This window comes from Macaca mulatta, chromosome 9 (assembly GCF_049350105.2).
Source record: "Macaca mulatta isolate MMU2019108-1 chromosome 9, T2T-MMU8v2.0, whole genome shotgun sequence".
NCBI classification, from domain to species: Eukaryota; Metazoa; Chordata; class Mammalia; order Primates; family Cercopithecidae; genus Macaca; species Macaca mulatta.
This window is the reverse complement of record NC_133414.1, coordinates 7,526,515-7,540,345: the sequence shown is the minus strand read 5'-3', so window position 1 is coordinate 7,540,345 and position 13,831 is coordinate 7,526,515. Positions and strand designations below refer to the sequence as shown.

The 13,831-nt window shown below is 49.2% G+C and overlaps 1 protein-coding gene across 10 annotated transcripts in view; it reads left to right on the top strand.

Annotated features, from left to right (window-relative positions):
• IL15RA (interleukin 15 receptor subunit alpha) overlaps positions 1-13,831 on the top strand; it is a 34,577-nt gene that overhangs the window by 9,186 nt on the left and 11,560 nt on the right. For 3 of the 10 annotated variants that reach the window (XM_028853491.2, NM_001079517.1, XM_077945374.1), the window contains 3 exon segments: positions 6,099-6,293; positions 11,897-12,094; positions 12,676-12,708. In XM_028853491.2, the coding sequence (XP_028709324.2) occupies positions 11,971-12,094; positions 12,676-12,708 (157 nt within the window). In that variant the 5' untranslated portion in view covers positions 6,099-6,293; positions 11,897-11,970. 10 annotated transcript variants of the gene reach the window in all.

The window sequence follows — 13,831 nt, the reverse complement described above, 5'->3', positions numbered from 1 at the left end:
AACAAGGTGTCTTTGCAGTTGCAAAGAAATGGTCTGATCTTGGCCGGGCGTGGTGGCTTACGCCTGTAATCCCAACACTTTGGGAGGCCAAAGCAGGTGGATCACAAGGTCAAGAGATCGAGGCCATCCTGGCCAACATGGTGAAACCCCGTCTCTACTAAAAATACAAAAAGTAACTGGATGTGGTAGCGCACGCCTGTAGTCCCAGCTACTCAGGAGGCTGAGGCAGGAGAATTGCTTGAACCCAGGAGGCGGAGGTTGCAATGAGCCAAAATCATGCCACTGCACTCCAACCTGGCGACAGAGTGAAACTCCGTCTCAAAAAAAAAAAAAAAAAAAAAAGAAAGAAAGAAAAAGAAAAGTAAAAGAAATGGCCCGATCTTGCAAGTAACTGTGTGGCATTTGGGATAAGGGAGGGGTTCTTAGACTCCCCCCGCCTTCCGAGGTTTCAGAATAACTCATGGCAGGGTTTTCAGTCCTGGGGAGACCAGGAGCTGACTCTATGAGCTGGCAAGGTCTCTCCAGGGCCAAGACAGCCATGCTAAAGAGAAGGCTGGGGGTGAGGAAAGACCAGTTAGTCACTCCCCCAACTAAAATCCAGTCTTTCTCTTGACTTTTCGCCTGGGGACCTCGTGTCTCCCTTGTTTTCTGGAGTCACTGCCCTGTGGCTGGTGGGAGACTGACTGTTCAGCCACCAATGATATAATAGCACCCAGAGAGGAACACATGTCCAGGTCGATTCAGGCTTTCACAGAAGGAAGGAATATTTTATCACAGAGCAGAGTCTTGTGTTTTCATGGGACTATCCATTCTGACCTGCTATCAGATGTTTCTGGAGTTGACTTGAGCTGATTTTTATGGTTATTCCTCTCTGCCCTGCCCTACCCCCACTGCCTACCTAAGTATTTTCCCAGATATTTTAACATAAAACAAAGCAGCACAGGTGCAGGTATAAGATTTTGGTAGCAGGGAGTGAAACCTACGGTTCTACCAAGCTAAACGCGCACATGTGCACACATGAGGGGGTGGATTTTTGAGATGGAGGTGGGAGAATTTGATCCAGTTAAAAGCTATTAGAATAGAAATTCAGGGCCTAACACGGTGGTTCATGCCTGTAATCCCAGCACTTTGGGAGGCCGAGGCGGGCAGATCATTTGAGGTCAGGAGTTCAAGACCAGCCTGGCCAACATAGTGAAACCCTGTCTCTACTAAAAACACAAAAATTAGCCGGGCATGGTGGCGGGTGCCTGTAGTCTGAGCTACTCAGGAAGCTGAGGCAGGAGAATCACTTGAGCCTGGGAGGCAGAAGCTGCACCTGCAGTGAGCTGAGATCACACCCGTGCACTCCAGCCTGGGTGAGAGAGTGAGACTGTCTCAAAAAAAAACAAAAAAAGAAAAGAAAAGAAAAGAAATTCAGAAGAGCATAGTAAGAGGAACCTATAAATTGATTCATTGATAGAATCAATTCCATGACCTGAAAGGGTATGAACAAGGTATTACTCATGACTTTAAGAGAAATTTTAAATGAGTGCCAAAAACTCCCTTGTCGGGCCAGGCAGAGTGATTCATGCCTGTAATTCCAGGACTTTGGAAGGCCCCGGAGGGCAGATCACTTGAGGTCAGGAGTTCGAGACCAGTCTAGCCAATATGGTGAAACCCCATCTCTATTGAAAATACAAAAATTTGCTGGGTGTGGTGGCACACGCCTATAATCCCAACTACTTCAGAGGCTGAGGCAGGAGAATCGCTTGAACCTGGGAGGCGGAGATTGCAGGCAGTGAGCCAAGACTGTGCCATTGCACTCCCAGCCTGGGTGACAAGAGTGAGACTGTCTCAAAAAAAAAAAAAAACAAAAAAAAACAAGACAAATTTACTTAATTAGTCTCCTACTGACAACATACAAGATTAGTTACAGATACTGGCTGTTATAATCCATAACTTTGTATATACTCAGTTTGCAAATATACCAGCATATCTGTAAAATAAATTCTTAGGGGTGGAATTGCTAGGTTAAGGAATATGTTGTAACACTGTCTCGCAGGTATGCAGACATATCTGTAAGATAAATTGCTAGGAGCAGAATTGTGGGGTCAGAAAGCATGTACCTCTATAATCTTCGAGACTGTAAATATGCCCTCACTAGGGTGTTACAAGCAATCTGAAAGTTCTGGTTGACCTAAAAGGTTTATTATTCAACTTTCAGCTCTTTTCTGATTTGGCAGCTAGAAGTGCCGTCTCCTGTAGCTTTCTTTTTAACACTTCTTTCATTGTGAATAAGATTGAGCATTTTAAAATATATTTAAGAGCCATTTGTATTTCCTTTTCTGTAAGCTTCCTATTTTATCTTTTTCTTGTTTTCCCATGGGATTTGGCACACTTTTTGCTGATTTTCAAGGGCTTTTAACATATATGAGGAGGTCAGGTATGGTGGTTCACACCTGTAATCCTAGCACTTTGGGAGGTGGAGGCGGGCAGATAACTTGAGCTCAGGAGTTTGAGACCAACCTGGGTAACATGGTGAAACCCAGTCTCTAAAAAAAAAAAATACATATATATACACACACACATAAACTTAAATATATATATATAAACATATGTAAACATATGTATAAACATAAATATACACATATATAAAAATATACACATATATATAAACTTATCCAGGCATGGTGGCATGTGCTTGTGGTCCCAGCTACTGGAGAGGCTGAGGTGGGAGGATCACTTGAGCCCAGGAGGTTGAGGTTGCAACAAGCCATGATCGTACCACTGTACTCCAGCAAGACCCTGTCTCCAAAAACAAAAACAAAAACATAAACATATGAGAGGAATGGCCCTATATAACATGGGATGCAATTTCTTTTTCATTTCACCATTTGCCTCCGGTTGATGCTGGGTTTTGCCACACGGAAACTATTTTATTTTGAAATGGGCTAGATCACCTTAGTCAACCTCAGTTACCAGGTCTGTGCTGATGCACTGGGCAATTGGTCTTACTAACAAAACAAATGCAGTACTTTGCGTAAAGGCTACATAGAGCAGGGGTTGGCAAACTTTTCCTGTAAAGGGACAGATAGTAACTATTTTACACTCTGCGGGCAGGCAGGTCTCTGTTCCAACTATGCAGCTCTGCCATTGCGCGTGAAAGCTGCCATTGACAAGACATTAATGAATGAGAGAGGCATAAAACGTTACTCTCAATAACAGGTGGAGGCTGGATGGGGCCTGTGGGCCACAGCCTACTGACCTCCGCACAGAGGCCGCCAGGGGCCTCCCTATCCCAGGCTGCAAATCTTCCTGCCACTGCATTTGGTCTCCCCGTCAATCTACCCCGAGGCGGCAGGAAGATGACCTCACTCAGTTCTCTTGTCTGGGACCCAGCCTTTGCACCAACTGCTCAGCAGGGACTTACCGAGAGCTTCCTGACCTGGAACCAAAGAGACAAGCCCCAGCAGCTGGAGGCAGCCCGTTGGTTTCCGTGTTTTACAGCTGCCTTGGTAACCCCCATCGCTGCCCTGTACCAGTGTCTTAGCCAGTGACACTCAGGGCCTAGACATACTCAAATAGTGGGGAGTCTGGGGGAGATGTTTCTGGCCACGTCCCCATGGGCACCAGGACCCAGAGTGCCCTCCAGCACTGCCCACCCTCAGCCCCTCCACACCCAAACCATTTCTTACTCATCTTTTCGATGCACAAGAAAACCTAATAATGTGATTCGTTCATAAGAAAAATAGTAAAAAGAAAATCTTACAGTTATTTAAAGTGCCTAAAGAAAAACCTTGCTTTTTAAATTTAGCCACAATTGAATCGTTCAGACCAGGCATGATGGCTCACGCCTGTAATCCTAGCAGTTTTCGAGGCCAGGCAGGAGGATCGCTTGACCCCAGGAGTTCAAGACCAGCCTGGGCAATATAGAGAGACCCCCATTTCTACAAAACAAACAAACAAACAAACCAAACAAACAAAAAACAAATTAACCGAGCATGGTGGTACATGCCTGTGGTCCCAGCTACTCAGGAGTCTGAGGTGGGAGGATTGCTTGAGCCTGGGAGGTTGAGGCTGTGGTGAGCTACAATCACACCACTGCACTCTACCTCCAGGGACAGAGTGAGACTTTATCTTATATAAAAAAAATCTTTCTGGCATTGGACAAGACCTCATCTTAAACAAGGAAAAGCCAACCATATTGGCATACATTAGCTGCCTCCTTGCCTTTTAAGAACTAAGGGCGATCCTTTTGGAGTTTCTTTATAGAACCACGGTCTACAAAATTGGTGCCAAAGGGGATTGTATGTTAACTGTCATTAAGGCCTTGAATAGATTCTTTCCTGGGATCCACAGATTTTTATATTAGGTACATGATCAATAACACCAACCTCATTCATTTTTGCCTACTGGAAAACAAGTCAACCTTTCTTTTTTACAAGTTTCATTGTTGTTGTTGTTACGTAACGTAGGAAAAAAGCCTGAAGTTCTCCTATAGCTCACTCAAGTCAGGTTGTCTTTAACATTTACGTTATGTGCTTTTACATAGGAAAGGAAATTTTTAAGGACAAAGAAATATCAATAGTTGTTAATAAATAATTATCAACAACAACTAAAAGCCATTAGTGAATACAGTGTCCCCAGAATGGAAATGGAAGTGACACCCATTTCCATCTTTTCTTTGCTTCTGAGGCCAATCCCCTTAGATGTGGACTCGTAAAACCCCTCATTTCCACAGAACTGAGCTCCTGCACCATTGCCGGATGTGTAGCTGAAGTTTGGAGTCTGAGTCCAATTCCACCTGTCACAAACGTAAAGCTGTCTGGAGCAATTCATCTTGCTTCTGGTTTCTTCTGAAAAAGAGAGGATAATGAGATAAACTGGTTACAAAGGTAGAAATGAAATAAATTGAACTCACTTCTATGAGAAAGTCAGGCTGAAGACTGTGGTTGAGTAACAGAGTTCATCCATTTGTTCTTCCAACAAGGATTTCTTGAGTACCTACTAGTTTCAGGTATAGTGCTGGGCTCAGGATCCCAGTGTTAGCAAAAACAGATGTGGCTCTACCCTCATCTGGCTCAGAGCACACACAGTGGGATGCACGTGAATTACATAATCTCAACATCTCCAATACAAACTGTGGAAGAGACTAGGGGAGAAAGAACTCAGCCCAGGCCCTTGTGTACTCAGGGAGACGGACGGTCTTCCTTAGGAGGCGGTGTTTCAGTGAGCTAGGAAGGGTGGTGGGAGACAGAGTGCCACGGTGGGTTGTGCTTGGGAAGAGGTGGGTAGCGTGGTGAGTGGTGTGAGGGGAGCCCAAGACCATTATGGCTGGGGGAAGAGAGCTAGAGGGGCTGGCCGAGCCCTGAAGACTTCGTAAAGATTTGTTTTTATTCTAAGAGTACTGGGTGGTCAGGGACGAGTGAAGTTGTCAAAGGTGCATTTCTTTTCTTTTCTTTTCTTTTCTTTTTTTTTCCTGAGACAGGGTCTCACTCTGTCGCCCAGGCTAGAGTGCAATGGTGTGATCTGGGCTCACTGCAACCTCTGTCTCCCAGGTTCAAGCAATTCTCCTGCCTCAGCCTCCCCAGTAGCTGGGATTACAGGTGTGTGCTACCATGCCCGGCTAATTTTTTGTATTTTTAGTAAAGATGGGGTTTCACTATGTTGGCCAGGCTCAAAGAGGCATTTCTAAAGGTGATGCTGGCCGCAGAGGCCTGTGGGAGAGCCTGCAGGGGGCCTATCTGGAGGCAGTTGCTGTCGTTCAGTGAGAATTGGAGGCTCTGTCCACAGTGGAGAGGGATGAAGACTACTGAGGGCTTGGAGAGGAGTGGGAAATGAACGGAGAGGACGTTTCATCGATGACCCTCTCCCCACGCCCCCATCTCTAGTTTTGCTGACTGACTGGCACTTCAGGTGAGGCTCTGGGAAGGCTTCTGGGTGATGGATGCCCTTCCTGCACATCCTCCATGTGCCTGGCACCTGGGGCTTTTCCTAAGGCACCCCTAGGATAAGCTGAACTCAGCCCTAAAGTTACTGACTACCGCCGCGTGTGCCTGGAGAACGCGTCTTACAAGTGGAAACCTCTTCACCCTCCCCTGTCCTCTGCACTTTTGCAGGCATCACGTGCCCTCCCCCAGTGTCCGTGGAACACGCAGACATCCGGGTCAAGAGCTACAGCTTGTACTCCAGGGAGCGGTACATTTGTAACTCTGGTTTCAAGCGTAAAGCCGGCACGTCCAGCCTGACTGAGTGCGTGCTGAACAAGGCCACGAACATCGCCCACTGGACAACCCCCAGTCTCAAATGCATTAGTGAGTAGCCCACGCCACCCCACCCTCCTCCCTCCCCCACCCCGCCAAGGCAGCACAGAGAGAAGATACCATCTCAGGGGTCAAGGGATCTATGCTGAGGTCAGAGGCTAAAGACACCAGTGGGGGCCGGGCATGGTAGCTCACACCTGTAATCCCAGCACTTTGGAAGGCCGAGGTGGGAGGATCACTTGAGGTCAGGAGTTCTAGATCAGCCTGGTCAACATGGTGAAAGCCTGTCTCTATTAAAAATACAAAAATTAGCCGGGCATGGTGGCATGTGCTTGTAATCCCAGCTACTCGGGAGGCTGAGACAGGAGAATTGCTTGAACCTGGGAGGTAGAGGTTGCAGTGAGCCGAGATCACACCACTGCACTCCAGCCTGGGTGACACAGCAAGACTCCATCTCAAAAAAAAAAAAAAAAGACACCAATGGGATCCTCAGCAACAGCTCCTGACGTTGGAAATACACAGGTGCTGGGGTCACAGAATTCTGGGTTTCAATCCTGGCTTTGCCGCCTACCACCCAGGAGGCCTTGGGCGGCTCTTGTGACGTTCTGGCACTCTGGCTGGTCATCTGGAAAACGGACTTGATATCCACACTGCGGGCTGTGGGAGGGTGGCGTGAACCCTGGTACTTGTTAACTCTTATTACATGTAGTGCTTTGATTTGAGATGATGCTGGCAAGAGAATTTGGCTGCAGAGCTGGGTGGGCACTCACGAGCACACTAGTGTGCGAAATTTTGGGATTTCTCATGAGAAGGTGGATGTTGGAAGCCATCACTGCTCCTCGCTCATTACCCAGCCCCGAGGATGGGCGCAGGCCCTGCAGCAGGGCTGCCCTGTGCTCAGTCAGCTGTGCATGGTGTCCAGCAGGAGGGAGGGAAGGTGGCAAGAATCGACTTTTTTTTACCTGCACCTGGATAAACATCCCAGAAGCGGCCAAACCGCCTCGGGTGGGAGCCACTTGGGGCTGTTTCTGGAACACTCAGGCCTGCTTCTGCCCCCCTCTTCCTCCTTCTGGAAAAAATAAAAAATTAACCCGGGGGCTTTCAAGAGAATTCCCATTTGACAAACGTTGAGGGCAGGTTTCTCTGCTTCCCCAGCTCGTCTCTGGGGCAGGGATGAGCGCGCCCCTGCATGGAGCGACCCCATCGCTCCCGCCCTCTGCAGTCGGGGACAGAGGGGAGCTCCGTGAGGCGCTGAACATTGCCACTGGTTTGGGAGTGCGGGCTCAGCCTCCTCCCCCAGAACAGAGCGAGTCCCACAGGCAGCAGAGGGAGGACAGGGAGGAAGACTCCGACTTGTTCGGAGAAACCGCTCCTGGGGACACAGCACCCCGTGGTATCAGTGAGTGAATGAGAAAGCTGAGCGTGGCGGGGAGAGCAGGATCTGTGGGAACCACGGTGGGTCTTAACCTGCCAGTCCTGGGACTCCCTGGAACCTGTAAGCCCGAGGTAAAATAAGGACTTTCTCACTGCAGGGAAAGTCAGGTCTCCTCAATGCTCCATGTCCTTTGGGCAAATGAATGTGGGATGGAGAAGAGCTGTGGGCTCCAAACAGGGTCAGGATAGGAGAGGAAAGAAGAGAACCCAGAATCAGGGTTTTAGAGCCCAAAGACTGGATGCCTCTTTAGCTTTCACCTAGTCCAAAGATCCTTCCGCGTTCTGATCACTCACGACTCCCTCTGTGACGCTTCCCAACCTCTTGTGCTTTGAATGATTTTGTTTTCCTGCTAAACAAGCGAAATGTAAGCCAGGTATGGTGGCTCACACCTGTAATCCCAGCACTTTGGGAGGCCGAGGTGGGAGGGATTGTTTGAGACCAAGAGATGAAGATCAACCTCAGCAACATAGCAATACCCTGTCTCTACCAAAAAAATTTTAAAAGTAAAAAAATAAAAATTACCTGGGCATTGAGGCACGTACATGTAGTCCCAGCTACTCAGGAGACTGAGGCAAGAGGATCTCTTGAGCCCGGGAGGTCGAGGCTGCAGTGAGTTGTGATCACACCACTGCACTCCAACCTGGGCAACGGAGCAAGACCCTGTCTCAAACAAACAAAATAGAATCTATTGAGTGATCATTTATTTTCCCAAGAATAGCCATTATTATAAAATTGAATTGATATCATTAATATCATCTCAGCCAAAATAAATTTGATATTTAACTTGTGCAGTCTTCGGAAATGCAAGAAAAATAGTTTGCAGTCTGTCTTTGCATTTGGGTGAGGAAACATTGTTTCTCATGCCTCCACTGTAAGCCTGTGTTAATATATTTTATTTGTATCCAGTTCTGAGGCTAGCCCAGGTTCCAGGCTCAGGATCATAAGTGCCATGTGGTTATCCTCTCTCTAGGAGACCCTCTCCTGGCTCGCCAAAGGCCAGCGCCACCCTTCACAGTAACGACGGCAGGGGTGACCCCACAGCCAGAGAGCCTCTCCCCTTCTGGAAAAGGTAGGAAGGTCAGAAACTTCTTGAGGACATTTATTCCCTCCCAACACCCAAAGCCCCCATCACCAAGCCTGCAGACTCATGGACCTCCGTGGTGTGCCACTGCAGACTTAGGCAATAGCACAAATGTCTTATTCAATCAAGAATAAGAACGTCCAGCTTAATTTTCTTTTTCAAATCAAGGTTGCTTGATATCCAGGTGTTATATGTGCAGAATGAATAGTGGTTTAAAACTCACTAATATGTCATATCATGTTTAGTTGTAGACACTTACCTTCAAGAACTGAAAGTAGACTGAGGCTTGAGGTTGCACGTGTCTCAGCCCTCAACATTTTCATGGGTGCTGGCAGAAACGAGGGCACTCCAGGATGGGAGGCCAGCAAGCAGCGGGAGCTTCAGCATGTTTGCATCAATTCCCTCGTCCCCTAGCCAGCAGGGACAGCACAGCTGGGCCTCAACAGATGCCTGTCCGCTCAGCGGGCTGCACTGTGGGAGAGGAAGCCCCGGCTTTGGAGACCCAAGTGTTTTGTCATGGGCAGTAATCACGCCTGCTCTCTGCTCCAGGGGAGACCATGTCCCTATCTTCCAAGGCCCTTGCTATAGAAGCACCCTTGAGAGGATGGTCCAGAGAAAGGGCAGTCAGCTCCCTTGTCTACAAGATGTGCAGAAATGTCAGAGACCCGTGGAGAGCTGCCCCCCACCCAGACCCAAACACCAGCACATCACGGTGACTGCTCTATTGTAGAGGCATTGCCTGAAGCTGCCAGTGTCCCAGGCTTCAACAGAGTCTTTGGAGATTGTCAGGACCGATTTCCTCAGCACTTTCTCAGTGTTCAGAAAATTTGAAATCTTGGATGCTTTCTTGGGATCCTCTGCCCTGCGTGCTATGATACCTTCATGTTACAGTTCACTCTTGGCTTTAGTGTTGCATCGTCCAGCCTGTGGCTGTCCCTGGCCCCTGCCTACTCCTTTGCCCCCAGGGATGGGCCTGTCTGTTGTCATTCATACTACAAAACGCAGCCATCCTTTGCAGAGTGTCAGTTGTCAGCTGTGGATACGCACTAACGTCTGAGCACTCCCGTTGGCCTGGGTGCAAGCTGGAAATCACTGCTCTCCAGCCCCAGGTGGATCTTTTTTTTTGAGATGGAGTCTTGCTCTATTGCCCAGTCTGGAGGGCAGAGACGAAATCTTGGCTCACTGCAACCTCTGCCTTCCAGGTTCAAGCGATTTTCCTGCTTTAGCCTCCCGAGTAGCTGGGATTACAGGTGTGCACCACCACGCCCAGCTAATTTTTGTATTTTTAGTAGAGACAGGGTTTCACCATGTTGGTCAGTCTGGTCTCAAACTCCTGACCTCAGGTGATCCGCAAGCCTCAGTCTCCCAAAGTGCTGGGATTACAGGTATGAGCCACTGCACCTGGCCCCCAGGTGGTTCTTAAGTGGCCAAGGCTGAGGCCTGCAGCTTAAGGGAGGAAGAAGCAGCTAAACAAGGTTCCCTCCTAGTGAGTCACCTGCACAGGGAGGAAGGGGTTGAGGGGCTGGCTCCACTTAAACTTGAGGTAATTCTACAACCCCTTTGATCTGAGTCACACCTCGTTAACCCAAGGAGGAGAATGATCCAGTAAGCCTCTCCCATCCTCCCCACTCTCGCATCCCAAATGCCTGGTCCGATGGCCATTGTCGAGACACAACTGTGCAGTCAGAAGCTCCGACGTGACAGCAGCCTTTGACCTGAGCTGGCACGACCGTGGGCACTTGGCTGAGGACGCTGTGGTGTGCCCTGTCTGCAGGGAGCCCTGGAGCGTTGGCAGTGAGGGCGGGGCAAGTTGTATGCGAGGTGGTGACAAAGGATTAAGGGGATGTGAGGACTTCTCATGACCTGTGTGGCTGGAAGACCACGGGAACGCAGCAACAACAGTGCATCCAGAGAGCCACAGCGCTTGGCCCCACATTTGCTAAATTCCGTAGCTGTCACAACGGAAGACACGTTTTTCATGGAGAGGGAACAGTACCTTTACAGTGCAGGGGCAGCCACCTTCTGGGGAATGACAAAGAAGGGAAGACTCTGAACCCAAGGCAGCCTCTATTCCTGACAGCGAGCTCATCCGGATGCTTTCCTCCAACAGCCCAGAGAGTTCAGGCCAGAGCCCAGGCTTCATGTGTTTCACATTCAGCCGCTCCGAGCATCCTCAGCCAACGCAGCTTCACCTGCTTTCAGCTGAGCCTGCAATGTTGGGCCTGCCTTCTCTAGTAAACAAGCTGAATGACAAGATCTTTAACACCTTTCTTTTCTTCCCACCCACCCCCTGCCCTCCCCGCCTTTTTTTTTAAGAGACAGGGGTCTCACTCTGTCCCCCAGGCTAGAGTACAGTGGTCACTGCAGTCTGAAACTCCTAGGCTCAAGTGATTCTCTTGCCTCAGCCTCTCAGATAGCTGGAACTATAGGCACACGCCCACCACACCTGGATAATTTATTTTTATCCTTATTTTTGTAGAAACAGGGTCTTGCAGCAGGGCACAGTGGCTCTCGCCTGTAATCCCAGCACATTGGGAGGCCAAGGTGGGTGGATCACCTAAGGTCAGGAGTTTGAGACCAGCCTGGTCAACATAGCGAAACCTCATCTCTACTAAAAATCCAAAAATTTGCTGGGCATGGTGGTGTGCATCTGTAATCCCAGCTACTCGGGAGGCTGAGGCAGGGAGAATTGCTTGAACCCGGAAGGCAGTGGTTGCAGTGAGCTGAGATCATGCCACTGCACTCTAGCCTTGGTGACAGAGTGAGATTCCATCTCAAAAAAAAAAGAAAAGAAATAGGGTCTTGCTATGTTGCCCAGGCTGGTCTTAAACTCCTGGACTCAAGCGATCCTCGCACCTCAGCATCCCAAAGTGTTGGGATTATAGGCATGACCCACTGTGTCTGGCTGATCTTTTCTTTACACGTGCCGTGATAGTAGCCATGTTCTTTAGTGTTTTCACAGGTCCTATGGCCCTTCCAGAGGAACAGCTATGTCACCCTCTTAAGGAGCAGTTTGCTGTGGGAGAGGGAGGGCTGGCCCGGGTGACTCACTACGGCAGCGCCCACATCACCCTGTGCTGCAGCTGAGAGGAGGGGAGTCTGCACACTGATGCTCTCCCTGCCTTGGCCTCTCTACAGAGCCTGCAGCTTCATCTCCCAGCTCAAACACCACAGCGGCCACAACAGCAGCTATTGTCCCGAGCTCCCGGCTGATGCCTTCCACATCGTCTTCCACAGGAACCACAGAGATAGGCAGTCATGGGTCCTCCCACGGCCCCTCTCAGACAACAGCCAAGACCTGGGAACTCACGGCATCCGCCTCCCACCAGCCGCCAGGTTAGCACTTGCTTTGCCCCAGGAGAGGTCCATTTCTCACTATTGCTTCTGAGATCGGGGCTGAGATCCAGCACAAGGCGGCTTTAGACCGTCAACCCAAAGTCGGGATTCACTGGGTAGCCTGCTGCCCCCAGCCACCAGCCACAGCCTCCTGGCCTGTCCTCTTTCTCCGTGGCTTTCTCTGTGGCTGGGGCAACTAGAAAAACAAGCCCACCCGCCAAGATGTGACAGGGCCAGCCTTATCACCCGCACAGCAGAGCCCGTGCTGAGACTCTGAGTGGCATCTGTGCCCTCTCGCAGTAGGAGGTGGTGGAAGCTCCCTGCAGTCCGGGGCCAGGATCTGTGGAATGGAGGAGCTGTGGGTAACGTGGACCTTCTCTAAAGCTTATCTGATTCTTAAGTGTGGCCAGCACCTCAGTGAGCTACCCTGCTTGTTCTTTGCTAAAACGAGTCTGGTTACGCCAGCCACGAGTCTCCGAGGGTGCTAAGATGGCAGCCGAGCTGTGCCGAGTTTCTCCTGCTTCATGAGGATCTAGGACCTCTAGGACTCGAGCCGTGATGCTCTCCTCTCTTTTCCGCAGGTGTGTATCCACAGGGCCACAGCGACACCACTGGTAAGTGTGTCCCTTTGTGAAGTATGTTTATGATCAGGGTGACCACAGTCCCAGGTGCTGGGTGGTCCTGGCCCAGGCCTGCCGCCCAGCACAATCCTGGCAGCAGTCCCTTCCACACTTAGAAGGCCTCCATCACATAGAAAGTTAAACAATAGCTGCTTTATGGAGTTCTCTGTTTGATGTGCCTGTTTTTCTAAATATTGGTAGCTTCTAGCGGTCAGGCTACTGGAGTTGAACCCAGAGTGTTGGCACCCCACAAAAGGGCTCAAGGTCAGCTCTTCACAGCTCTACACAGCAGGGTCCACCTCCCTCGCACGGAGCATCCAAAGCCACAGGTGCCAATGCCAGCACTGACATTACAGCATCTCTGCCAGAAGCTGCCGGTCCCTCGCCGTGCACTTAACAGAGAAGCTGTCCACATTTTCAGTATAAAACATTCCTCTTGGCCAGGCATGGTGGCTCACATCTGTAATCCCAGCACTTTGAGAGGCCGAAGTGGGAGGATCACTTGAGGCCAGAATTTGAGGCCAGCCTGGTCAACATAGCAAGACCCCATCTCTATTTAAAAAGCAAAAAAAAGAAAAAGAAAAAAAGTTAACAACACAAAATAAAACCAAAAACTGTTCCTCCTTACAGAAGACACATGCAATGCTAAGGCTAGGAGAATAGAAAAGAGAATGTGCAAGTGACGATAAGGAGGAAAAGGGGAAAGCGTTTGCAAGACTAAAAGGAAAACCTGAAGGGAGGGGAGGAGAGCTGAGAGAGGAGGGGAGAACAGGAGGAAGAAGGGAAGCAGGCAGGGAGGAAGAACGCAAGTAATGAGAAGAAAGCAAGTCATGCTCCAGGCTGACAAGCTTCCAAAGTAACAAAAAAAACCAACTGTAATTTGATATGGGCAAAAATTATTTTAATCTTCTGTTCATAAATTTTCCTGCTAGAGAATGACTCATATTTTTGTGGTCTCATTTTTACCTGCATCAAACGTCATCTGGGAAAACATCAAGTGACTTTGGACATTTTAGCAGTTAATTGATTAGAATAGTTTAAAAAAACAATCAGACTGGGCAAGGTAGCTCACATCTATAACCCCAGCACTTTGGGAGGCCAAGGCGGGCTGATCACT